At 50.6% G+C, this 25,283-nt stretch overlaps 4 protein-coding genes across 4 annotated transcripts in view; 2 read left to right on the forward strand and 2 right to left on the reverse strand.

Moving 5' to 3' along the window:
• Nucleotides 1–471: 471 nt before the first annotated feature.
• On the reverse strand, nt 472–10,843 carry STK19 (serine/threonine kinase 19). The gene is made up of 7 exons (XM_008575017.1): nt 10,624–10,843; nt 10,345–10,481; nt 3,055–3,150; nt 2,605–2,744; nt 1,373–1,470; nt 1,115–1,262; nt 472–914 (listed from the first exon to the last, which is right to left on the reverse strand). Exons 1-7 carry the CDS (start codon nt 10,721–10,723, stop codon nt 869–871), a joined length of 765 nt encoding a protein of 254 aa, XP_008573239.1. The 5' UTR covers nt 10,724–10,843; the 3' UTR covers nt 472–868.
• Nucleotides 10,844–10,933: 90 nt separating this feature from the next.
• Nucleotides 10,934–13,384, forward strand: DXO (decapping exoribonuclease). Its single transcript, XM_008575016.1, has 7 exons — nt 10,934–11,241; nt 11,485–11,846; nt 12,010–12,245; nt 12,334–12,553; nt 12,692–12,827; nt 12,978–13,072; nt 13,159–13,384. The coding sequence occupies exons 2-7, from the start codon at nt 11,491–11,493 to the stop codon at nt 13,310–13,312; spliced, it is 1,197 nt and encodes a 398-aa protein (XP_008573238.1). The 5' UTR covers nt 10,934–11,241; nt 11,485–11,490; the 3' UTR covers nt 13,313–13,384.
• A 45-nt stretch (nt 13,385–13,429) lies between these two features.
• On the reverse strand, nt 13,430–23,860 carry SKIV2L (superkiller viralicidic activity 2-like (S. cerevisiae)). Its single transcript, XM_008575018.1, has 28 exons — nt 23,795–23,860; nt 23,611–23,714; nt 22,847–22,956; nt 22,630–22,747; nt 22,423–22,537; nt 22,228–22,302; nt 21,921–21,974; nt 21,628–21,818; nt 21,334–21,462; nt 20,947–21,092; nt 20,301–20,447; nt 20,089–20,173; nt 19,812–19,918; nt 19,373–19,519; nt 19,199–19,295; nt 18,592–18,804; nt 18,382–18,492; nt 16,940–17,170; nt 16,436–16,573; nt 16,148–16,285; nt 15,906–16,010; nt 15,411–15,558; nt 15,152–15,278; nt 14,646–14,856; nt 14,380–14,490; nt 14,088–14,306; nt 13,771–13,911; nt 13,430–13,676 (listed from the first exon to the last, which is right to left on the reverse strand). Exons 1-28 carry the CDS (start codon nt 23,814–23,816, stop codon nt 13,476–13,478), a joined length of 3,741 nt encoding a protein of 1,246 aa, XP_008573240.1. The 5' UTR covers nt 23,817–23,860; the 3' UTR covers nt 13,430–13,475.
• An 82-nt stretch (nt 23,861–23,942) lies between these two features.
• Nucleotides 23,943–25,283, forward strand: part of NELFE (negative elongation factor complex member E) — a 7,065-nt gene continuing 5,724 nt past the window's right edge. Inside the window, exons 1-2 of the mRNA XM_008575019.1 lie at nt 23,943–24,106; nt 24,536–24,618. Coding sequence (XP_008573241.1) covers nt 24,544–24,618 — 75 coding nt within the window. The 5' untranslated portion in view covers nt 23,943–24,106; nt 24,536–24,543. The remainder of the gene's footprint in view (nt 24,107–24,535; nt 24,619–25,283) is intronic.

The following is a 25,283-nucleotide window of genomic DNA, read 5'->3' on the forward strand; positions in this document are numbered from 1 at the left end:
TTTCTGAGGGAATTCGAGTGAATCTTGTCCCAGAGATCAATCCTGTCCTTCCTGGTTAACTCCTGTCATCCCAGTGCCTAGGCATCTCCCCCTACTGGGTATATCTGTGTGTGTGTGTGTGTAAGGGCCCAACATGGCCCAGATGTACAGGATATTTAAAGGTCCTAACAAAACAAGGATGGGCTTCTAAGACACTTGTCTCTTACTTTCACTCCAACACAAACTTAACTACACTAGGCTTTAGCTTTTTGTAGGCCCTAACAGAAACTCTGCTTTAGGAGATGAGGTGCACCCTTACCACCCCACAGGGAGAACTGATCTGAACATCAAAGTTAACCTTTTTCCTCTCCAAACAAGTCAAAGCTCAGGCCTACATTTGGCTTGAGCTCAGGCCTATGTTTGGCTTGACCTCTATCCCCAAACAAGGCACCCGAACACACACATCACATCAAACAAAGGACATCCAGAAAATATCACAGGCAAAAGTACTTTATTTGGCAATTTCAGCCCAACATATAGGGAAGAAAACCCTGCCCTCCTTCACCAGCCTCCCCAGAAATCCTACCTTTCTATCCCAAGACAGAATAACAACAGCACCATCTGACATGAAAGGTAGCAGCCATGGCCTTGGCACAGTTTCTGGTTCGACTTCCATGGAAGGGCAGAGAAACATTGCCCAAACCCCACCACTGGGTCAGAGCCCAGGTAAACAGCAGCTTTCACATCTGACCCTTTGCATGGATGAGAGCCCAACGCTCGTCCTGGCTCCCAAGCCTTCCCAAGGTGCCCCCATCTCAACACTGTCAGGAAGCACTCCCAGGCGCCTCTTGCCCTGCTCTGGGGAGGTGTGCGATGACAAGCAGAATCCTCATGTCTCTGGCAGGCGGAGGAGGGTTCCAGAAGAAGTGGAGATGCTGTACAGGAGAAACACAAAGTTAGAGCCAGATGCCAAGGTCCAAGTTGCGAGGAGAACTCAGAACTTGGCAAGGGGTGTTCCCGGGTTCCAGAGAAGAATGAAGGGACTGGACTTCACTACAGTGAATTAATAAGCATGAGCCAGGAGGAAATCCATCCTTGGGCTATTGCTCTGTCATCTGCCAGAGGTCAGACTCACCAGTCCACCAGCTGGGCCCCAATGAGGTCATGCACATGGTAGGCAAGGCCAAGCCGCACTGTGGCAGGTGCCCGCCGACCCAGGAGCTCCGACAGGAGCAACTCCCTGTACTTGGCTTTCCGGACCATGCCAAGGACAACCTGGCGCCCTAGAGGAGAGGTGGCACAGGAGAGGGGAAAGGTGAATAGGCCTAGAGGCCTGAGGAAGCACCAAAAGGTGTTCCTGAGGGGCTGAGGGCTTGGGCTGTGAATGGGATACCTTTAACAAAGTACTTGATGAATCTCCCAGCTCCAGGCACAGCTAGCCACCAGCTCCCAGCATCTCGTACAGTGAGGACTCCAGCATTCACCAGATGACTGAGGGCAGTGGGAAGCCAGGAGAGATGAGGCCTGGGCTCTGAGAACCATCCATCCCCCCCATCCGTTAATAGGCATATGAAACATGGGCAACTATGCAAGAGACTGGATAATGAAACCCACCCTGGGGCAGTTCTCTGCTCACAACATGCTGTCTGTTGTCTCATGCCCTTGCTTTTTCCTGTCCCCCTACCTGGACTACCTTCCCTCCACTCTTTCTTTTCCTATTACTATTACTCGTTCTTTAAAACAGTTTATCCTCTCAGAAGCCCTCCCTGACCACGTGGCCTAACACACACTCAGTCCTGCCCCCAAGGGTCATCTTCCATGCTCCTGCCACTGCAGGGCTCACCTCACCATGGCTCCTCACCCATCTCACTGAAAAGTCTGTTTCCCCACGTGATATCAGTACTTTTTTAAATGCTTTCACATATAACATGGGTTACACACTAAAAGTCCTGAGCCAGACACAGCCCCCCAAAATTACATTTTTATTTAGCCCTTGCCCAGTTGTGTGTTTTTTGTTTTTGCTCTTTGGGTTTGTCTTTTTTTTTTTTTTTTTTTTTTTTTTAATGTGAATGTTTAGGGGTATCCCAGCTCTCAGTATTCTCTGTCCACTTAGTCCCAACATGATTAATATCAGGCATTCATGGTTCCTGCCAGGCTCCTATATCCATTTGATAAGCCATCCAGATATCCTGAATTCCAGTCCAGGACTCTTTCCAAAGACCTCAGATAAGACAGGACTCCTCTCTTGCAGTGAGAAGTACAAACTTAGGTAATTTCATTAAAGAGAAGAGGAAATAGCTAACAATATTGCACTGTATATTTCTAAATAGCTAGAAAGGAGGATCTTGAATGTAATCACCAAAAACAAATAATAAATGCTTAGGTGATGGATATGCTATCCACCCTGAGTTGATCATGATACAATGTACGCATGCACTGAAACAACACACTGTACCCTATAATATGTATAATTACAAATAAAGAAAAAAGAAAAATGAAGAGTCTGCCTGTTCTGGCAGGTTCAGCAGAAGGCAAAGAACAAGGCTGGATGGAACAGGAGGGACTGGAGGGACAGGAGGGAGGCAGAGAGGTGCCAGATGCCGGACTCTGTCCCACAAGCCTCACGTGATCTCTGGGTCCCTGAAGCCAAAAGTCTGTGTCATTTGGTCCTGCTGAAAACTAAGGTCCCCACAGGCTGGAAGCACCGAAGTCAGAAACTTCTGCACTGCCCCAGCATATGGTCGGCCATCACAGGCTTTGAGGACCTGGAACCAGAAATGAGAGATGTGGTCTGGCCCCATCCTCACCCTCCAGCAACCCTATCCCCAGGACAGCCTTTCTCATCCTGTTTTCTCTCTTGTTCAGGTCCTTCCACCTCTTATTCCCTTCCTCCTCCTCCTCCTCTCTCTCTCCCTCATATTACTACTTACCAGAGCCCTGTGCCCTCTTCACGAGATGTGGGGTACAAAAACTGTCTCTCTTGTTTTTATTTCCATTCCCCAATTTCCCTGCTCCCCCTGCACCACCACCCCCTCTCTGCCGCCCTCCATGACACACACACATAGTCACACATACTCTGGTCCTATAATCCTCAGTGAAGATAATTCCATGGGCATCCAAGTCGAAGCCCAGCTGGATGATTCTGATCTCCCCCCGCTCTTGAAGCTCCTTCTGTCTCCACAGAGATGGGAAGAAAAAGAAGGGTGTCAGGGTAAGATGTTCTGCTATACTCTGGGCACTTTGGGCAGAGAGATTTTATTTGCCAGTATTGGGACAGTTTTCTCTTACTAAAAGAAAAACTGTGGGGAGAAAATCAGTAGTCTTTTCCAACTACTTACCCATCTTCCTATCCACCTGCCTTATCAGTTACCTGTCAAACATAAATTTATTTGCATATTTTCTAAGACCAGTCATTTGCCAGGCAGGCACTAAGATAAAACGGTGATTAAGACACCGGCCCTGCATTTGGGAATCAACAGTCTAGATTCTGGGTGAGGGAAGGTGGGGAAGAGTATGGGATAAAATGTTTAAAACAAATGAAAATAAACCAGGACTTCTATTTGCAAGAATACAGCAAGAACCAACCCACCTGTTGAAAATGAACTAAAATGCTGGAAAAACATTATTTTATTTATTTAATATTTATTTTGGTCTTTTTCGTGATGGGTAAGGTGATCACAACCCTTGGTGCGGTGTTGCCTGCATCACGCTCAGCCAGTGAGCGCACCGGCCACTCCTATATAGGATCCGAACCCGCGGCGGGAGCGTCGCTGCGCTCCCAGCGCCACACTCTCCCGATTGCGGCATGGGGCCGGCCCGGAAAAACATTATTTAAAAAAATTTAAGCATTAAAAAGCTCATAAGAAAATAGGAATTACCAGACTAATGTAAAACCTAAGTGAAAACAAAAACTCATAGAGGTAATTGGGATATTAAGGACATTTGCTTATCTAGGCAAATCTGTCCAGCACATAGTCAAAAATAACTTGGCACACAAGGAAAACAAAACTCAAAAGAGACAGACAATAGAAACAGACCCCAAAAGACATGTAATAGTGGAATTATCAAAACAACTGATTTTTTTTTTTTAAATCTATGCTTATCTGAATAGGCATTTCTCAAAGGAAGATACACGAATGGCCAACAGACACATGAAAAAGGCTCAACATCACTCAGCGTTTGGGAAATGCAAATCAAAACCACAGTGAGATACCATCTCACTCCAGTTAGTATGACTAATATCCAAAAGACTGAAAATGATAAAATGCTGGTGAGGATGTGGAGAAAAACGAACCCTTGTACACTGTTGGTGGGACTGCAAAATGGTGCAGCCTTTATGGAAAATGGCATGGAGTTTCCTCAAACAATTACAGATAGATCTACCATACGACCCAGCTATTCCACTGATGGGTATATACCCAGAGGAATGGAAATCATCATGTCGAAGGGATACCTGTACTCCCATGTTTATTGTAGCACTATTTACAATAGCCAAGAGTTGGAACCAGCCCAATTGCCCATCATCAGATGAGTGCATAAGGAAAATGTGGTATATCTACACAATGGAATACTACTCTGCTGTTAAAAAAAAAAAATGAAATACTACCATTTGCAGCAGCATGGATGGACTTAGAGAAAATTATATTAAGTGAAATAAGCTGGGCACAGAAAAATACTGCATGTTCTCACTTATTTGTGGGAGCTAATAAAAATAAATAAGTAAGCAAATGAACTGGGGGAGGGGGGCGAAGAAGACACAACGATCACAATTCCTTGAACTTGTTAAGACAAGTGAACAGATATGATGTTGATGGGGAGAGAGGGGGTAGAGGGAGGGAGGAAAAGGAAGAATTGGTAAAGGGAGGGCCGACCCTGTGGCTCACTCGGCTGAGTGCAGCGCTGGGAGCGCAGCAGTGCTCGCGGAGGCCGCAGGTTCGGATCCTATATAGGGATGGCTGGTGCGCTCACTGGCTGAGCGCAGTGTCACAAGCCAAGGGTTGTGATCCCCTTACTGGTTAAAAAAAAAAAAAAAAAAAAAGAATTGGTAAAGGGACATGAAAATCAACTACATTGTAATACTGATAAACTAAAACTATACTACATTGTATACTGATAAACTAAAAAAAGATAATACAAGTTAAATAAATAAAGGGAATCCAAAAATACATAAATAAATAAATAAATAAAATCTATGCTCATAATACTAAAATAAATAAAAGCCAAGATGGAAAATCTCAGCTGGAAATTATAAAAAGTGACACATCAGGTTTGTAAAATATCCAAGTAGAAATTCTAAAAATAAAAATAAAGTAAATGAAATTGAGAACTCAATGGATGGGTTTAATGCATTAGGCATAGATGAATAAAAAGCTTAGTCTGTGAGAGAGATTTTAACAAACTAACCAGAATACAATAAAGAGAGTAAAAAATATTAAAAATACAGAAAAGAACCTAAGAGACTTAAAGGATACAAAGAAAAAATTCAACATATACGTAATTTGAGTCCCAGAAGGAAAAAACTGAGATAATAAAGTAGGAGAAATATTTGAAGAAACGATTACAAATCCACAATCACAGATATATATTAATCTAACTCTCATAAATTCACAGAATAGACCACATAATCAATGAAGAAATAGAAGTTTTCAATAACTTCAATAAGTTAATAACTTCAGCCATTAAGAAATTAACAACTGAACAACATACGTTATTTTCAAATATACAAGTATACTTCAAAAATTTGTGGAAAAATAGAATTAAAAGATAATATGAGGGCCGGCCCGGTGGCGCACTGGATAGTGCACCGCTTGGGAAGCGCGGCGGCACTCCCGTCCGAGGGTTCGGATCCCACATACGGACCGGTTCCCGCTCACTGGCTGAGCGAGGCGCGGGAGCAACACCGAGGGTTGCGATCCCGTTGCCGGTCCCCGGTCCGGTACGGGGGCGACACTGAGGGTTGCGATCCGTTGCCGGACACGGAAAAAAGACAAAAAAAAAAAAAAGATAATATGAAACTTTCCATGAACTTTTTGAAGTATCCTCACACACAGAACATTTAGCAAAACTGACCATATAGCACAAAACAAGTCAATGAGTTTCAAATGACTGAAATCATATTATGTATGTTCTCCAGCCACAATGTCATTCATGATAGAAATCAGTAACAAGACAATAAGAAAATGTTTGGAAATTATGACATACGTTTCTAACCAACCCCAATGACTCAAAGGAAAAGATCACAAAGAAGGTTAGAAGATATTTTGAGGGGCCAGCCCATGGCTCACTTGGGAGAGTGTGGTGCTGATAACATCAAGGCCACAGGTTCGGATCCCTATATAGGGATGGCTGGTTAGCTCACTTGGGAGAGTGTGGTGCTGACACACCAAGTCAAGGGTTAAGATCCCCTTACTGGTCATCTTTTTTTTTTTAAAAAAGAAGATATTTTGAACTGATTGATAATGAAAATATATACCAAAGCTTGTGATATATATATATATACATATATATACATATATATATATATATATATATATGTATGTATATATGTATATATATCAATACTTAGAGGAAAACTACAGGCTTATATGCATATAGTAGAAAAGAGAGGATGGGGATTAATAGGAAAAATAAAGTAAAATAAACCTAAAAGTAGAGGGGAAATAGAAAGCAATAAAGCCAAAGTTTTATTCTTCAAAAGATTGTTAGACTTGATAAGCCACTGTTGAGACTGACCAAGAAAAAGGGTAGGAGGGACTAGAAAAAGCCCAGATAGGGGCCGGCCCGTGGCTCACTCGGTAGAGTGCAGTGCTAATAACACCAAGGCCCCGGGTTCGGATCCCACATAGGGATGGCCGGTTCGCTCACTGGCTGAGCGTGGTGCTGACAACACCAAGTCAAGGGTTAAGATCCCCTTACCGGTCATCTTTTAAAAAAAAGAAAAAAAAAAAAAGAAAAAGCCCAGATAACCAATAAAAAGAAAAATGGGCCTTCACTATGGATTCTACAGGAAATAAAACGAAATTACAAACTTTATGCCAGTAAATTTGAAAATTTAGATGAAATTTACAAATTTCTAGAAAAATGTAATTTCTTTCACTAGAATGGGAAAATTGGGATACATTCACAAAATGAAAATCTATGAAAATGAATTAACTATAGCTAAACATAACTTGGAAGAATCTCAAAATATTCAGTTAATGCAATAAGATATAAATACTTAGTCTGTTCCTGCTTCTGTAACAAAATACCTGAGACTGGGTAATTTATAAAGAACAGAAATTTATTTTTCAAGTTCTGGAGGCTGGAGTCCAAGATCAAAGTGCCAGCAGTTTCAGTGTCTGGTGAGGTCCCAGTCTCTTTTCCAAGATGACACCTTGTTGTTGCAGCCCCCAGAGGGGACAAACACTGTGTCTTCATGTGGCAGAAGGAAAAAAGGGCCAGGCAACTCTCTGAAGCCTCTTTTATAAGGACATTAATCCCATTCACGAGAGTAGGACCCTCATAACTTAATCACTTTCCAAGAGGCCCCACTTCTTAATACTATCATATTGGGTATTAGGTTCCAACACATGAGTTTTAGAGGGACACATACATTCAAACCATAGCATTCTACCACTGGCTCCCAAAAATTTATGTCCTTCTCACTTGCAAAATACATTCATGCCATCCCAATAGTCCCCAAACTCTTAACTTGTTCTAGCACCAATCCAAAAGTCTAAAGTACTAAGTCTCATCTAAATCAGAGATGGGTGAGACTCAAAGATGTATTTCATTCTGATACAAATTGCTCTCCAGCTGTGAACCTGTGAAATCAAACAAGTTATGTGTTTCCAAAATGCATATGCTAGAACTTAAACCCCAAGGTGATGGTTTTAAGACGTGGGACCTCTGAGAGGTGATTAGGCCATGAGGGCTTCACCCTCACGAATGGGATTAATTCCCTTATAAAACAGCCTTCAGAGAACTGCCTGACCCTTCGATCTCTTTTGGCATGTGAGGACACAGCAACAAGGCACCATCCTGGAAGCAGAGAAAGCCAGCTCTCACCACACTGAATCTGCTGGTGCCTTGATCTTGGGCTTCCCAACCGCTAAAATGGTAAGAAATAAATTCTGTTGTTTACAGATTGCCCAGTCTCAGGCATTTTGTCATAGCAGCACAAACAGACTGTAAGACATACAGTATGATTTCATTTATATTTAACTGAAAAATGGGTAAAACTAAGCTATGTTGTTTATGGATATAGACATAGGTGGTACAAAGAAAACCAAGGGAACACAGTGATGTCTGTACAACCGAAGACTCTATTTTGTGGTTTAAGGAAAATAAAATTGATTATGTTTTTTAAAAAACCAAAGGAACAATTGTCATAACAGCTGGGACAATTGTCACCTCCCAGGGACATAAGGCATTTTAATCAGAGAGGGATATACGTGGGATGTTAGCCATGTTCTATAGTTTGACCTAGTTGGTGGCTAAATGGGTATTTGCTTTATAACCATTCTTTGAATTGTGCGTGCATGTTTATATCTTCTTTTGTGCAATTTTTAATGCTTTTTTAAAATATAAGCTAACCCCAATACATTAAAAACAACAAATATTCTTTAAGAAGTGGTTCCGTCTGACTTGCTTCCTCATGTGAGACAAGCTAGTCTCCATCTTCCTTTTCTTCCCTCTTTTCTTGACAGATCGCCACAGGTTCTAACACTGCCAACTACCCTAATCTTGAAAATCTCTTTACTTTCACAATAGGCCTCTTCCTGGGTCCCTCTTAACTCAGGCAATTCCTTCTCAGCCTCTTTCACAGACTCCTCTTCTTCTGCTTTCCCCTTACATCTGTGGATCTCAAATTTTAAGGCACATTAAGAAACACTTCAGGAAGTAGTTCAAAAATGGAGATTCCCACGTCCCACCCCAAGAGATCTTCATTCATTAACCTTGGGTTAGTCTAAGCAGCCCAGGTAATTCTGACACTGGTAGAACTCAGGCCATACATTGAGTAACACTGCCTTAAATATTGGTGTCTTCCAGCACTATGGATTTGGCCCTGTTATCTTTCACTATAAACCTGGGATCCTTAAACTCGGACTTCAGATGATCTGTAAAACCTCCTCCTTCCCCCCAATATACCTTGTGGCATATGTGCATTTTTCTGGAGATAGCCACAGCTTTAATCTCCATCTAAAGTTTGTAAAAAGGTTAAAAATCACTTCTCTATTCACTCTTCCTACTGGATTTCACCCACATCCACATCCCCATGACTTCTAATTATATACCACTGGCCCAGAATTCTCTCCAACCCTTATATACAACTGTCTACTACATTGCATGTCCCACAGGCACCATCAACTCAACACGTACAAAATTAAACACATCATCTGCCCCCAACAACTCAATGTGCTCCTACTCTGTTCACTCCACCAGCCACCCAGTCAGTCTGTCATCTGACTCCTCCCTCCTCCTCACTCTCCACATTCCTCACCCATCTTCTCCCTCCCTACTACACTACCCTAATTTAGGCCTTCACCACTTCTCAGCTGCAATATCTTCCTAACCGATCTCCCTGACTCATCTACTATCTCCACTACACCCAATAGACTATTCCCTCTCCTGTTTAACATTCTCTACCAGCTCATCGCCTACAGTGTAATAAGGAAACACCACTGATGCACAAGGCCTGTAGTGATCTGACGTATGCCTGCATTCCTAGCGCTGTATGCTCGAACCAGGCTACATGACTCAGTTTCTCCCGAAGTCTCACTTTTCCACTTTTTTTTTTTTTTTTTTAAAGATGACCGATAAGGGGGGACAGCCCGGTGCGGCGCTTGGGAGCGCAGCGGCGCTCCCGCCAAGGGTTCGGATCCCATATAGAGACCGGTCCGCTCACTGGTTGAGCGCGGTGCGGGTGCGACACCGAGGGTTGCGATCCCGTTGCCAGTCGCGGTACAGGCGCGACACCGAGGGTTGCGATCCTGTTACCGGTCACGAAAAAAGACAAAAAAGGAAAAAAAAAAAAAGAAAAAAAAAAAAGATGACCGATAAGGGGATCTTAACCCTTGGCTTGGTGTTGTCAGCACCACGCTCAGCCAGTGAGCAAACCGGCCATCCCTATATGGGATCCGAACGCGGGGCCTTGGTGTTATTAGCACCACACTCTCCCGAGTGAGCCACGGGCCGGCCCTGCCCGGGAGTCTTTTAACAAGGTCTGTAGCATTCTCTGTAGCACTGCAGTGCCTGCCACGATGCCTGCCCCAGAAAGGCCTAATGATTGCTGAATGGCTGGCGGACGGACTGAGTGTCTGAGGACTTCGGGAGTGCCTGCGAGGCAGGGAAGGGGCCTTCAGAGGTCGCTCGGACGCCCCTCACCAGCTGCCGGTCGGCCACCGTCCGGTCGGGCACGAGGCTGTACACCTGGCTCCTCAGCGCGATGGGCGGCAGCGCATCCTCGAACAGGCCGCGCGGGAACAGCTGCACTAGCTCCGCAAGTGCCGCGCGCGCCGACCCTGAGCGGAGAGACCCAGTCACTGGGGCGGAACTGGGGCAGGGAACAACTAAGGGGGCGCCGTTCTCCCAATATACGCGGTTACTCGAGGCGAGGCCCCTCCCAGCCGGGGTCTTTAGCCCCGCCCCGGCTGCCATGGTTACCTGACTCGCCCCTCAGAGGATCCGCTTCTACAGGCCCTCGCTCCCGCCGCCTCTTCAGTCCAAAGGTCTCAGGGACCAGGCAATGCCTCTTCCGGCTCATATCCCGAGACTTTATGGTATCGGGTTAGAGATTGATGTAAAAGAACTTGAAGATAGGGTTTTCCGGCGCAGAGCAGTGACGTATGATCTCCCTGGGCGTCTCTCCTTGGAGACCAGGTGACCCTAAGTCGTAAGTACCGCGACGTGATGACGAAAGAGACGTCGACTTGTCAAATCTCAGGCTCTCGGTGGGCGGGGCCATGCTAACGTGATACCGGCACCACCTCCGCTGAGCGGAGGCCCCACGCCTGCCGCTGATTGGCTCCCTCCAAGAGTACTCCCGTCCTGGACGCTTGCGCCCTGCTCAGGGAAGCTGGTGGCCACGTTTGGATATCCCTCCTGATGTAAATCTCATTCCCCTTCCCCTCCAGCCCCTAAGGGGTTTGCCCGCCACTGTCGCTGAATGATTTCGTCATCGGAAGCAGAAAAACCACCTTTGCATCCCTCTTCGACTTCTGACGTGTCTTCCCTGACGTCATAGCCCTGCGGAGGTGGAAGTAGAGGTTGGGTGTCTTTGAGGTAACCAGTTCCTTGGTCTGAGCCCAAACTTCCTAACTAGGCTCACTGCGTTTGGAGGGTCGGGGGGAAGTGGGAGGGCAAAGGAAGAGGTAGGATGAGCGCTTGGCCTGGTTGTGCTTGAGGGACTGGGACCTGCCTGTTTTAAGGCCAGAGCCTGGCGATCAGGAGGCTCGCCTAGACTTGATCCAGAGTCTCCTTTGTCCAGGCCACCTCTGTGAAATGGAAACTTTTCCCTCTTCTCAGGACTTCATGGAGTCCAGAGGGACCAAGAGAGGGTCTGGGAAGATAGAGGTAACTGAGCCTTGGAACAAACTTCCCCGTCCAGCACCTTCACTCCCCACAGACCCAGCTCTCTACTCTGGGCCCTTTCCCTTCTACCGGCGTCCTTCCGAACTGGGCTGCTTCTCCCTGGATGCTCAACGCCAGTACCATGGAGATGCCCGAGCCCTGCGCTACTACAGCCCACCCCCCACCAATGGTCCAGGCCCTGACTTTGACCTCAGAGATGGATACCCCGATCGATACCAGCCCCGGGACGAGGAGGTCCGAGAGGGGCTGGACCACCTACTACGCTGGCTCCTGGAACACCGAGGCGAGCTGGAGGGGTGAGCAAAGCATAGCACACAAGTAGATCTAGAGACGTGCACGTACTCTCTAAAAAGAAGAGCCTGTGTTATAGTGAGAATCAGTCCTTAGAAGGACTCTTTAGGGGAGCCATCTGAGCTAATTCTTTTATCAGACCTTCAGCCTCTAATTCCTCCTTCTCAGGGGTCCAGGATGGCTGGCAGGGGCCACAGTGACATGGCGGGGGCACCTGACAAAATTGCTGACGACACCGTATGAGCGGCAGGAGGGCTGGCAGCTGGCAGCCTCCCGGTTCCAGGGAACACTGTACCTGAGTGAGGTGGAGACTCCGGCGGCCCGGGCTCAGAGGCTTGCTCGGCCACCTCTCCTCCGGGAGCTTATGTACATGGGGTACAAGTTTGAGCAGTACATGTGTGCAGGTGAGAGTTGCCCCTTCTCTGTAGCACCTTTCCACTTCCCCAGAGTTTAAGAGCCCCCTCCCCTGCTGCTGCTTCTCTCCTTATGCAGACAAACCCGGAGGCTCCCCAGACCCCTCTGGGGAGGTTAACACCAACGTGGCCTTCTGCTCTGTGCTACGCAGCCGCCTGGGAAACCACCGTCTGCTCTTCTCAGGGGAGGTAGACTGCACAGACCCCCAGGCCCCATCCACACAGCCCCCCACCTGCTATGTGGAGCTCAAGACCTCCAAGGAGATGCACAGCCCCAGCCAATGGAGGAGCTTCTACAGGTTCAGGATAGGGGTGGGTAGGGAGAGAGCCTAGAATTGACAATTGGGAAAGGCACTTGGGGGAGGATGAAGCCTGAAGATGAGGACAGAATGGAGGGTGGAGGAGCGGGCCAACTGACCCCTTGCCTTTCCCGACAGACACAAACTCCTGAAATGGTGGGCTCAGTCGTTCCTCCCAGGGGTCCCAAAGGTTGTTGCCGGCTTCCGTAACCCAGAAGGTTTTGTCTGTTCCCTCAAGATCTTTCCTACCATGGAGATGTTTGAATACATCAGGGTAAAGCAAGGGTGTCACAGCCCCCACCTGTATCTCCCACCTACCCCTGCTCCAAAACCACAGGCCCAAGTCTGGGGTTGCAGTCTGCCTTCCCCTCTCCCGCTCTCACCCTCACTGCCAGTCTTCTGCCTCCTCCTCTGCCCACTCCAGAACGACCGTGGTGGCTGGAATCCCTCTGTGTGCATGAACTTCTGTGCCGCCTTCCTTAGCTTTGCCCAGAGCACAGTTGTCCAGGATGACCCCAGGTGAGGCATTCAGCTCTGTCCCTCCCCTCGGGATCCCAGGAGCTCAGCCTCCAGCCCTCAACCCATACCTCTTATCTGCCCCCCAGGCTTGTCCACCTCTTCTCCTGGGAACCTGGCGGCCCAGTCACTGTGTCTGTACATCGAGATGCACCCCATGCCTTCCTACCCAGGTGGTATGTGGAAGCCATGACCCAGGAGCAGCTCCCATCACCCCCTAAGACACCCTCTCCCAAGGACTGATGCTTTACAGGGGCTGGTCATATCCCTGGGTACACAGATAATAAAAGCACATTTCTAAGTGGATCTCCCTGCTATGTCTTCTCAGCTAAGTCATCCCTACCGAGCACCTCAAGCACACATGGTGATTTGCTGTTTTATTATTCCATTTTTACATGGGGATCATTCACTGGGTGTAGAGGCTGGCTGCAAAGACAATGTCCCGTTGCAGCAAGGTAGCTGCTGTCTCCATCTTGGCTCCCAGCACAGGCTCCCCTACCAGGCGGGCTGCTCCCCGCAGCGAGCGACACATCTCAGCCAGGCGCTGGATGCAGCGGACTACCAGGCCTTCAGGAGTCCCTGAGAGCCCTGCCAACTCAGAGAAGGGCTATGGGGAGAGCAGGGTGAGGACTGAACATGCTAGGCCTGGGCAGCCTCTTCCCAGCCAGCCTTCCACACAGCCCTAGACCCCAGGTACTCACCATGCCCCGGGCCCACTCGTATACAACCTCGACCAGCCCAAAATTCAGCTCCCCCACGAATTCCTCCACTGTCTGGTTCAGGCCACAGGCCACCTGGACCTCACCGATCCGCTTGGCCACAGCCCGGACACGTTCCACTCCCTGCAGAGGGGGAAGGAGGAGTTAAGGCCTGCTTACCTGCTCCTGGCAGGGAGGCCCAGATCAAGGAAGAAGCCATTCCCACTCTTAGGGGCTCTTACAGGCTGGAGGGGTCACCTGGGGAATTCCTGGGGGTAGGGGTTGGGAATGCCACAGACTGAGAAGGGAGGTGTCCCTACCTGCCTGAGGGTGCTTGGGAGCTGATCCCCAGGGTCCCCAGGGCTTTGGCAGACCAGGCCAGAGAGCAGGGCTGCGATCTCCTCAGGCCGCAGGGCACTCAGCGCATTGTCAAACATAAGCTCAGTGAGGAGCAGCTCATGGCTGCTCATGGCACAAGCCACCCGCCCTGCCAGCTTCACAGTGCCTGCCTCATCCACGTAACCTAGCGTTCGGAGTACCTGGAAGATAGAGAGGAGGTGTTGGGGAGCCTGCTGTCCTCTCCCACACCAGCCCCCAGCCCTGCCCCCGCACCTCTACTCGCTGGTGGTACTCGGGGAGCAGCAGCAGCGACTGATCTGACAGCAGGAAGCGCAGCTGCTCCATCTCCTCCTGTATCTTCATTCGCTCCTGCAGCTTCAGGTACTGCAGAGAGCCACAGGCAGGAGCCCATCAGCCTCCTCCTCACCCCGCAGTAGGGTGCACTGAGGACAAGGACTGAGATGGGGGCAGCCAGTCTATCGGGGACCAAAGAGGCAAAGCCCCCCTCCCAGCTTGAGAGTTAGCATCCAGGGCCCTACCTGGGCAGGAAAACGTGGGCTGTGCACACACTGAGCCCCCCGGATCAGCTCCTCCAGCTTCCGAGCCCGGATCCCACCCTCTACCACTGACACATCCTTGAGCTGCAGGTCATTGACAGGATCAAGGGTGGGGGGTCCTGCTGGGTAGGCCTGAGCCAGGCGCAGCAGTTCCTGGACAACAGTGGTCACAGCCGCTGAGGGAGGATCCCTCCTGAAGAGGGAGTGGGTCTTGAGATCTGGGGTAAGAGGCTTCCCTCCCATAGGAGCACCCCTCAGACTAGGGAGCCCCCTCACCACACATCCCCACTTCATGGTCCCCCTCAGGATGGGAGAGCCCCCTCACCACATCCCCCTCTTTATGGTCCTTCTCAGGCTGGGTGAGCCCCCTCACCACACCATCCCATTTCATGGTCCCCCCAGGCTGGGAGAGGCTTCCCAACCACACACCCCCACACCCCATACTACACAACCCTCCCCAGGAAAACGGCTTCCCCAGCATCTCTGACTTGAATTTCAGTTGCTGCCTCTTGCTCAAGTCCTCCAAGATCTTCTCCCCATTCACCCGGAGCACCTTGGTGGTGATGGCAGCCATGTCTCCTGGTTGGAGCTTGGCCATGGTGTGGTCACAGGGCCCTGTGAAAAGGGGAGAGCAGGTCAGACCTCAAGGTGGACAAAGACATCCTGCTTATACTGCTGCCAGGAAACCACACACCTGCCTCAATTTCACCTTCATGCCTCACTCTCACCTTCATGCCTCACTCTCACCTTCAGGCAGGAACAGCTTGAATCCCACGAGGTCATCTGAGTGGGGTACATCTGGAGTGGCTGGCCCCCTGTCCTGTGGGTCCTCGGACTTAGGCTTATCACACAAGACCAGGGTTGTGAATACTCTGCTGGTGGAGTTCGAGGAGACCTGGGGGAGACAGGGAGGCAGGACAGGGGGATGTGAGGAGTGGACATCAAAGGTGGAGACCAGATCTCTATGCCTGGGCAGGGATGAGGGAGCAACCACGCAGAGCCACCAGTATGGAGGGGTAACCAAGTCAAGCAATCAGAACAGATTTCTTGGGGGGCAGTGGAAGAAGGTGGGCATGAAGTGGGGGTGATGGGAAGGAAGAGAGGGCAAGAGGAAAAATGAGCACACTGTGGTCACTGCAACCTGCTCCCAACCCAACTGGGAAGACGGAGAGAGGGCTTGCTCCCTTGCCCCCTTGCTCCCCACCCTCCACCCTCTGGGGCCCAAATTCCCATCACCCTCACCTGCAGGATCACACCCAATGCATTGTGATGCTCCTGATTCTTCACAATCACCACCCTTCCCGCTGAGAGAGATTTCAGCCCATTCACAGATTCAATGATGCGTCGCTGAAGAGCACAAACAGGCACAAAGGGGAGATGGGAGGAGGCATCCAGGGACACTGGGACTAGGTTCAGAGGCACCCAGAGTGATGCATTCTCTTCCTCCTTCCCCCATCATCTCCCCAACAGTCACACACACTCACCTGGATCATGTTCCGGGTCTCTGTCAGTTCCTCCCCCCAGCTGTAATAGTCAGGCAGATCGACCAGTTGTCCAGTAGTGTCAGGGTCCTCCAAGGCCCCCAGCCTCTTGGTTAGTTCAGCCAGAGCCTGTTCATGGGCCTGGGGAGAAGTGAGGGGAGGTTGTGAAACGAGAGTCTCCAGGCCCAGTCTGCCACACCCCCACCTTCACCCTACTGGCATGTAGATGTCCACCTCTTCCCACCCTGGCTCTGTCCCACCTCCTGCCCTGTACACTAGTCACCTCCTCACCTTGCTGTCCTTGCGGGATGGAAACTCAGAGAAACTCCTCTTCATCATGTCCTCCACCCGGAGGGCATCCACCCGTAGCAGGTTGAGGATCATAGTGTATGTGAGGCGGAACTGGGACTGCAGCTGGGACGGCTTCCCCTGGAGCCAGATCAGAAGCCACTGAGATCAGGGTAGGACCTACTGATCCCCAGCCAGTCCTCTGGGACTGGGTCTACTCTCATCAGATCTAGTCCTAGCTCTGCAGACATGGGGCCTTAGACAAACCACTTGCTCACCCCCTCTGTAACATAAGGGAGGAAAATGAAATAAATACTCTCAAAGGCCATCTAGCTCCATAGTCACAGTAGAACGGAATCTAATCTCATCCTTGGATTTACTCACTTCTACCATGGCTTCTCCAAGGCAAAATAAGAAAAAGTCAGAAGAGAGGAGAGAAAAAGAGGGTTGTTGGAAGAGAGATAATCCAGCAAGTCTCCAAAGCTGGAGCCCTGTTGCCCCGCTCACCATCATCATGCGGTGCAGGTCTGCCATCTCGGGCACCCGGCCCTTGCAGAGCAGGATGACAGTGCCTGTGGGGTCCAGGCCCCTCCGTCCTGCCCGGCCTGCCATCTGCACATACTCTCCAGGGAGCAGGTCCCGGAAGGTGGAGCCATCGTGCTTGCGCATGGAGTCAAACACCACTGTACGGGCTGGCATGTTTACACCCATGGCGAAGGTCTCTGTGGCAAACAAGACCTGGGACAGAGGGAAAGAGAGAGGATCAGCAAAGGGGCTACACAGCCCTGGCTCTGGCCAAGCCCACTTTACTTTGCAGCCAAGGCTAAGTAGGCACCAGGCACAGTGCCAGATTGTTACTGTGGGATCTTTAACTCTCCAGGCAAATCTGCAGGGTAGTAACTATCATCTTCCTCATCTTACTTATGAAGCCACCTATTTCTTTCCTTTTACCTCCATGTCCCACTCCCATCCCCTAACTGCAATTATTCTTACTTTTTTTCTTTTTTATTAGTGGCTGGCCAGAACAGAGATCTGAACCCTTGATCTTGGTGTTATAACACCACTCTCTAACCAACTGAGCTAACCAGCCAGCCCACCATGTATTTAATGAGTATCTTTCTGTGTGAATATGTTTTTGTGCAACGTTTCTTGTTTTGTGTGTATGTGATATATAATTCACATTAAAGGCAATTACATATCTGATTGTTGTCTTCTTTTCCTCCACATAGTGTTTCAACATCCATCCATGTTCCTGTGGTTATATCTAAGCCATCGCTTCCCACTGCTGCAGAACACTCTGTGAGGTGCATCCCCCACATTTACCTACCCATTCTCCCAGTGAAGAGCACCCTGGTACACCAATACCCTGCCACCATAAACAAGATCACAGCAAACAAAGGAAGAACATACATGTGCCCTCATGGACCAGGGTGAGCATTTCTTTGCAGTATATATTTAGAAATGCAATTTAGGGCCAAAGAGTATATTATACTTATTTTGCCTAAATAAAGCCAGGATACTCTCCAGACTGGCCACAGCTGTATGAGGTTTCCTAGAATCACAGTTTCCTACATCTCTAGCAGCACTTGGCATTAACCAGCTTCCTAAATTTTACCAGTCTAACAGCTGTAAAGGCATCTTGTCAGTATTTCAATTTGTATTTCTCCGATTACTAACGACTTTTCATATGCTTGCTAGCTCCTTGGGTTTCTCTTCTGAGAACTACTTCATTTTAAGCGGGGAAACCTAAAGTTCAGGGAGATTAAGTAATTTGTCTAAGGTCACATAGTAATTGGTGGGCTGGGATTCAAACTCAGGCAGTCTGGACCTTGAACTCAAGCTCTTAACCATTGTACTGTCCTACCTAAAGCTCTGCCCCTCTGCCCTCTTGGCAGCCCCTAGGTGGTCAACATCACCCTGGAGAGTCCCTCTCCCACCACTGTGTGCACCTTGACCAGGCCACGGCTGAAGAGCATCTCCACAATTTCCTTGAGGATGGGCAGAATGCCGCTGTGGTGCACACCCAGGCCACGGTGCAGGAGCTCTGACATGTGCAGGACCTGTGGGGGCACGGGGGAGGTCCATGGTCAGGGATGGAGTCTTGGAACATCCTATCTCCCCCAGTCTCCCAGATCAAACATGTACACACACAGAGGTACCTGGGGCAGCTGGCGGTCAGAGCCACGGAGACGAGCAAGACAGCGCTGCAGGAAAAGGTGAATCTCACTCTTCTCTGAACTCGTGGTGAGGTCAAGCGAGGTGAGGCCCGAGGCCTGCTCATCACAGCGGCCCCGGGAGAAGGTGAATACCACTACAGGCAGCTGGGCACGGGTGCGGAGGGAGGCCAGGAGGGACAGGTATACTCCACGGTCCTGGGGAAGGAGAGGAAAGGGTGGAGGTTGAGACCCTGAACCAAGGAGCTGAAGTGGGGGAGGTGAAGCGGGATCAAGTCGGGCAGTTGAGCTCAAAGCTCAAGTCCAAATCCCTGGGGGCCAATGAAGACAGGATGGGGGAGGAGCAGGTGCTGGCAGGTATGAAACCTCCCAGTTCTAGGTTTTTTTTGTTTTTTTTTTTTGTCTTGTCTTTTTCGTGACTGGTAAGGGGATCGCAACCCTCGGCTTGGTGTCGCCCGCACCGCGCTCAGCCAGTGAGCGCACAGGCCATCCCTATATAGGATCCGAACCCGCAGCGGGAGCGTCGCTACGCTCCCAGCGCAGCACTCTCCCGAGTGCACCATGGGGTCGGCTGAAACCTCCCAGTTCTCACCTGCGCGGGTCCCCCCTGATGTGTGGGCTGCTTGGCCCCAAAAGTCTGGGCATGCTTGCTCATTCTCTCCTTCTTGGCCTCCACAGCTGCGTAGTACCTGGGGCACAGGGAGGAGCAGCCATCACACCCAGGTGCGGGCCCAGTGCTGACTCTCTCCCCCATCTCCAGGCTTACCCTTTGGTGTGGAAGGCTCCTCGGGAGTCCAGCAACAGGAAGAGCTCCCCCTGGGTCTTGGGGCTGTTCCCTGTGAAGAGATAGTGCTCCAGGGGGACAGGGCGGGCGACAGTGCTGATCACGTAGATCTGGCGATGCTTCAGTTGCCTGAAGGGAGGAGAGGGCAGCAGGTCAGGGGTGGGAGTCCCCACCCCCTTCCCCACCCGCTCTGACTTCATCTAGTCTTTTTTGAGATGCAGAACAGAAAGCTGTCCCTGCCATCCCATCTCAACATGCAAAGTAATCTGCGCCCAAGGTGAATCCCACAGCTGCCCCAGTGGGACACGTTCGCCAGCCCCCTCTCCCTCCTCCCCATCCCCAAGGTCTGACCACTGTCCCCCACCACAACCAAGGAGTACTACAGCCCCCTTTACCCAAGCACCTAGAACACACATCTCACCCAATCCAGTCAGCAAACTCCAGGGCGTTGGGGACAGTAGCACTCAGAAGGATGATGGAGACGTGGTCAGGGAGCATGATGAGCACCTCTTCCCACACGACCCCCCGCTGGGCACAGAGAGGGAAGACAGGTCATGGGAGCACAGAGAGAAGTGCAACAGGTTTCTATTTGGGGGCAAAGAAGGCAGTAAGGGCCTCAGGGCATGTGGAATGGGGGAGCTGATCACCGAGTCCTGCACGGGAGGACTGCCGGGATCTGGGGGCCCCATGCCCCTTACCTCAGCATCGTTGATATAGTGAACCTCATCAAAGATGACCCACTCCAGGTCCCTGATAACATCCGAGCCACTGTACAGCATGGAGCTGAGGAGAAGAGGCTGAGGGCTGGTTCCCAGTGGTCCCGTCTCCACCCTCTCTTCAGCCAGCATCTCACTGAAGCAGCCTCATCTTCCCAACCACAAGCCACCCGTTCCGAGTGCCCATCTCTCACCGAAGGATCTCTGTCGTCATGATGAGGCAGGAGGCCTCCGGGTGCAGCTGCACGTCCCCAGTGAGCAGCCCCACGTCCCCAAACGTGTTTCGGAAGTCCCGGAACTTCTGGTTGCTCAGAGCCTTGATGGGCGAAGTGTAGATGGTGCTGGGAAAAGGGTGTGAAGTTAGCCAGTCCATCCACACAGCCTCACGGTCAGCACCTCCTCTCCCATGCCAAGCCCCCAGAAACATGCCCTGGAGGCTCAGCAGCTCCTCTTCTTCACCCAAACTGCCCTCACATTCTCTTTCACCATATGACCCCCCAAAAATTCTGTCCCCCAACTACTTCCTAAACTAACCTGGGTCATTCTTCTAGCTTTTCTCCCCCACCATGCCTTCTCACTGCTCTCTGGCCCCTGTCTCAGTCTCTCACCCGACCCTCTCATGGAAAGGATGGGTAGAGTGCTGGAGGGAGGGACGAGAGTAAGAAAGGATGCAGGAGAAAACCAGACTGGCTGTTGAAGGGGCAGGCCGTCTCAGTCTCTCACCCGACCCTCTCATGGAAAGGATGGGTAGAGTGCTGGGGGGAGGGACGAGAGTAAGAAAGGATGCAGGAGAAAACCAGACTGGCTGTTGAAGGGGCAGGCTGGGGAGAGGATTTGTACCGTGTCATGTGTTTCTGGGCCAGGGCAATGGCATATTCAGCCACAACTGTCTTTCCTGCGGATGTGTGAGCTGCGACAAAGACAGAGTCGTGCCTTTCCAAGTGCAGGATGGCCTGCTTCTGAAACACATCCGGCTCAAAGGCCCACTGTGGGAGAGAGAAATAGATGCGGGCTGGAAAAGGGAGAGGGGCCTTCCTTCCTCCTGCTCAGGGACATGCAGGGCACAGGGGAGAAGGCCAGAGTGAGGCAAGGCTGGGATAGAGGACCAAGATTGGCCTGGAAGGTCTCTGGCCTCTGATGGAGAGAGGGGACAAGGAGTGGGCTGGGAGTTAGGGAGGGGTCTGACCCACCAAGAGGTGGAGGAGTGTGAGGACTGGGCCATGGTACCTGGAAGGCTGGCTGGGGAATGAGGCGGTAGAAATCACCAACAGGGGAGGTGACATCCACGGGAATGGCCCACTGCTCCTGAGGCAGAGGTTTTAGTGGCTTTGGAGATGACACAGCTGTGGACGCTTCCTGGAAAAGTTGGGGATGGGGAGTGACAAAGATGCAGACAGAAAGCTCTGGATTACCCTCCTCCCAAATGACGTTCCACTCTTCCCCCGAGGCCCACGCTGGCCAACCCACCCTCCCTGTGGCACAGCCCCTTCTTTCTTACCTCCACCACCCTGAACCACCAACCTTCAACACTAGGTCCTCTAAGCTGCTTGCTCGGGCCAGGGGAGCACTGCAGGGAGAGGCTGGAGCAGTGTCCCCTCTGGGACCTCCTGGCTGTCTCACTGCCTCACTCTCATCCTCATCACCCCCACCCAAATCTATGGGCTCCAGCAGACGGCTGAGGCTGAACAACCCAGGAGCTGGAGTTGGGTGATCTGAGAAGCAAGATGAAAAGGGCAACCTTGTCATGTCCCCCTCTGTCCAGTAGGAGAAGGGGACCACTTCTCCTATGCCCCCACCACAAAGCTAAAACTCACCCTTTGGTGCAAAGTCCACGCCTTTCTTGAAGCCAGGTGGAACAGTCAGAAGATCTGGAGGACAGGGACAGAGAGAGAGAATCAGGGCCACTGCTGCTATTGTACAAGTTGTATATCATCTAAATCTAAAGGAATCATTCACAGCACAGACATTGTAGATGGGGATATTTGTTATGACAGTTTTCTGACAGATAAGAGTAAAACCTGTTACGAAAAGGACACCTTTTCCTAATTTGCTCACAGGCATGGAAGGGTGATAGGCCTGGGCTCCTCCTCCTCAGGGTCCAGATTCGGGGCTCCACCTCACCTTTCTCAAAGTCTATCTCCTCCTCAGCCTCGTCTCGAGTGCTCAGATCTGCTATGGTGGGCTCCTCCATCCCACCTGGGGAGAGGGTGGACAAACAGGGATTCATGGGATGAGGGTAATACAGGATGGGTGGGGAACCCTTCCCTGGAAACCTCTGGCCCCCCTCTCTTACTATCCTTTCTCCACAACAGTCACCTGGCCAGAAAGGGTATTGTGTTGGATTCCCCCACAGGGACTGGGAGACCAGCCCTGGAGGCCGGCGAAGAGACAAGGAAGTTGTGGCTGACAGGTTTGTGTTCTCCAGCAAGACCTGAGGCGAGAGATGAGAACCCCAGTGAGGCTGAATTTGTTTCTGACCTCCCCCACTCTCAATTCTGCTTCTCATGGCCCCTCATCTCTTACCTCCTTGTAGCCCAGTATCTGGCCTGTGGTTGGGTGTCTTTGGGCTTGTAGGTCAGATGGGACTGGGGCCCCCAGGGCAGCCAGAAGAGACCAGGGATCTGTCCTCCTCTGCCATTTTCTGGAGAGAAGAAAAATAATTTGGGGGTCTTATTTCTCCCCTATCCCAGCTTCCTTTGGGAACACATCACTCTAATCTGGGGCCCTCCAGATTCCTCACCGGACTGAGTGCTCCATACCATGCAGAGGCAGCCAGGCTGGGGATGACAGAAACAACTGCTCTGCTTCTTGCTGCAGATCTGGGGCACAGGGAGGGAGGCCATGGGGAAGCTGGAGCAAGGGCAAGATGAGAGGCATTAAGTAAGGAAAGAGGTTAAAATGCAGACAAAAGGTAATGAGATTCGTGTTTAGATCAGAAATGGCAGATGTCCCACGAGACTAGGACAATCAGGCTGAAGTGATATTTTCCAAAGGTTGTCCAAAAACTACCTGCTACTGAATTACCTGGGGCACTGGTTAATAATGCAGATTTTGGATTTCAGAATCATGGAGGCAGACTTAGGAATTTGTATCTGAAAAAGCTCCCCTGCTAGTCATGAGGCACGCTGAAATTTGAAAAGCACTAGTTTTAGAAAAAACGGTCCCAGACCTAAAGATTTAGAGTCCCCTGACTCAAAGGCTAGCATTTCAGCCACCAACAAATGCCCTGATACTTGGAGACAGAAGAAGGGGGCTCTAAGGACAAAAGACACATTTGAAAGAGCAGCTTTCAGAGCTAAGGTATCCCCAGCACTCCCTGCTCTGTCCCCACATGGGCGCTGATCCACCGCAGGTCCTCTGGTCTTCTGGACTGGGGTCTGTCCAGCACCAGTTAGAACCTGGATGCCAGGTGTCCAGCCATAGGAGAGGTAGATCCTACTGTGAGGAGAGTGGAGAAGGTGTCAGGCTCAATGCGGACCAAAGTTAGGGTCACAAGTCACTCACGGTACTCTCTGGAGCCCCAGGCAGGTTCAGCAGCTCCCAGCGCCCTGTACACCCCAGCTCCACGGCCCGAAGGGGCAGGTCCAGGGGATCTGGGGGAGGTAGCACTACAGAAGGAAAGGTCAGGGGTCAGGGGTCATAGGTCATCCCCTGTTTACTACTCGGTTCCACCCCACCGCCCCCTCACCGAGTCGCTCCGTCTCCATCATCCCGGAGCAAAAGTAGCTGCCGGGCAGCCCGGAAGTGCAACGAGCAGCCGTGGAGTGGGCCCCGCCCCCGAACGGGCGGAAGTGAAGCCGACTTCCGGCACCCACTTACCCACTTCCAGTCAGTAGGCGCCAACCTGGAACGGTGGAAGGCCGGGCGGAAGTGCCTGCTCCTTGGGCCGCGTTGGTTACGGCGTTCTGAGCCCTTCGGTACGTCATCGCTCTGAGCCCGCTATCAGTGGCAAGCGCGGGCGCAGCCCGAGACCGTGGGGCAGCTGTTGCCGCCCCCTCAGGTAAGGGTTTCTCTTCCTCGCTCTTCGCCCTTTTTTTCCGAGCCCCTTCTCTCTTTTTCCTCTTCTCGTTGCTCTGAGAGCGCCGCGCTGGTTCCGCTCCCGCCTCTGACGTTCGGATCCTGCGGTTGGCCATACTGACACCAGGGCGGGTAGGGGGGTCGGGTGCCATCGTCTAGGCAATGGAGGAGGTTTTTTTCCCTCCCCGGACTACGTAGTACCCCAAGGCGCTGGTGTCTGTGATCCCTGGAGAGAAGGAATGCTGGTTGATCCCGAGCTTGGACGGTAGCCTGGTTTAAGCAAGGGGTAGGGAAAGACCAAAGGCAGGAGTTGGCAGGCCTGGAGGGGTGGGGTTGGGTACAGTGTGGACGGCGTGTAAACTCTGGGCGGTGACAGTGGAGAAAGATGTCTTGGGCCCTGCCCCTGAACCAGGAGCCACCATGTTGGTGTTACCCCCCGGACTGAGCGAGGAGGAGGAGGCTCTGCAGAAGAAATTCAACAAACTCAAGAAAAAGGTGAGGGAGTGTGTGTGGGCATGGCTCAACCTTTCACAGACTGCACTCTGAGAACACCTGGGGTGAGTGTGAGGAAATGGGGGGAGGGTCCTTCTGGCTCATACCTGGAGACATGTCGCCTCTCAGTGTAGCATCAGGAGGTGGGCTTTCCCAAATCTTGGTGTGGACCTTCTCACTTTTCTTTGAAGTCTGCCATGAAATTGTCTTCTTTTCCCGTGGCTTTTAGTATCACTTAAGAGCTGGTGATCCCTAAGTTTGGTTCTTTCGGTTCTACCTAGTATCTTACTGATAACCTTCAGATACTTAAATTTGGAGCTATCATCTTCCTATTTATTCTAAACTAGTTCCTTTTCTTGAACTTCCAAGTAGGACTGACTACACTCATTTCTCCCATGTGTTTAGACTCAAAATCTCATCTCTGACATCTCCACTATTTGCATAGCCAAACGTTTACCAAGCCTTCTTGAGTCTTCTTTTGAAGTAATTTCTCCTGTTTGTTCCTTCCTATGTATTCCCCAGAGCAGAGCTTTGCTGACACTCACCTAGGCTGTTGTAAAGGCATCTAAATAAGTTTTCTGGCCTTTTTTTTTTTTTTTTTTTTTTATGACCGGTAAGGGGATCTTAACCCTTGACTTGGTGTTGTCAGCACCACACTCTCCAAGTGA

Source organism: Galeopterus variegatus, unplaced genomic scaffold, assembly GCF_000696425.1.
Source record: "Galeopterus variegatus unplaced genomic scaffold, G_variegatus-3.0.2 Scaffold1130, whole genome shotgun sequence".
NCBI lineage: Eukaryota > Metazoa > Chordata > Mammalia > Dermoptera > Cynocephalidae > Galeopterus > Galeopterus variegatus.

Coding starts and splice junctions, on each gene's coding strand:
- STK19 (XM_008575017.1), bottom strand. CDS start 10,723: ATGAGCCGGAAGAGGCATTGCCTGGTCCCTGAGACCTTTGGACTGAAG. Junction 1,471..2,604: donor TTCAGGGACCCAGAGATCAC/GTGAGGCTTGTG, acceptor CACTGCCCTCAG/TCATCTGGTGAATGCTGGAG. Junction 1,263..1,372: donor CATCAAGTACTTTGTTAAAG/GTATCCCATTCA, acceptor CCTCTCCTCTAG/GGCGCCAGGTTGTCCTTGGC.
- SKIV2L (XM_008575018.1), bottom strand. CDS start 23,816: ATGATGGAGACGGAGCGACTCG. Junction 21,819..21,920: donor CGTGGACTTTGCACCAAAGG/GTGAGTTTTAGC, acceptor CTTGCTTCTCAG/ATCACCCAACTCCAGCTCCT. Junction 16,011..16,147: donor AGACCCGGAACATGATCCAG/GTGAGTGTGTGT, acceptor TGTGCTCTTCAG/CGACGCATCATTGAATCTGT.
- DXO (XM_008575016.1), top strand. CDS start 11,491: ATGGAGTCCAGAGGGACCAAGAGAGGGTCTGGGAAGATAGAGGTAACT. Junction 11,847..12,009: donor CACCGAGGCGAGCTGGAGGG/GTGAGCAAAGCA, acceptor CCTCCTTCTCAG/GGGTCCAGGATGGCTGGCAG. Junction 13,073..13,158: donor GTTGTCCAGGATGACCCCAG/GTGAGGCATTCA, acceptor TCTGCCCCCCAG/GCTTGTCCACCTCTTCTCCT.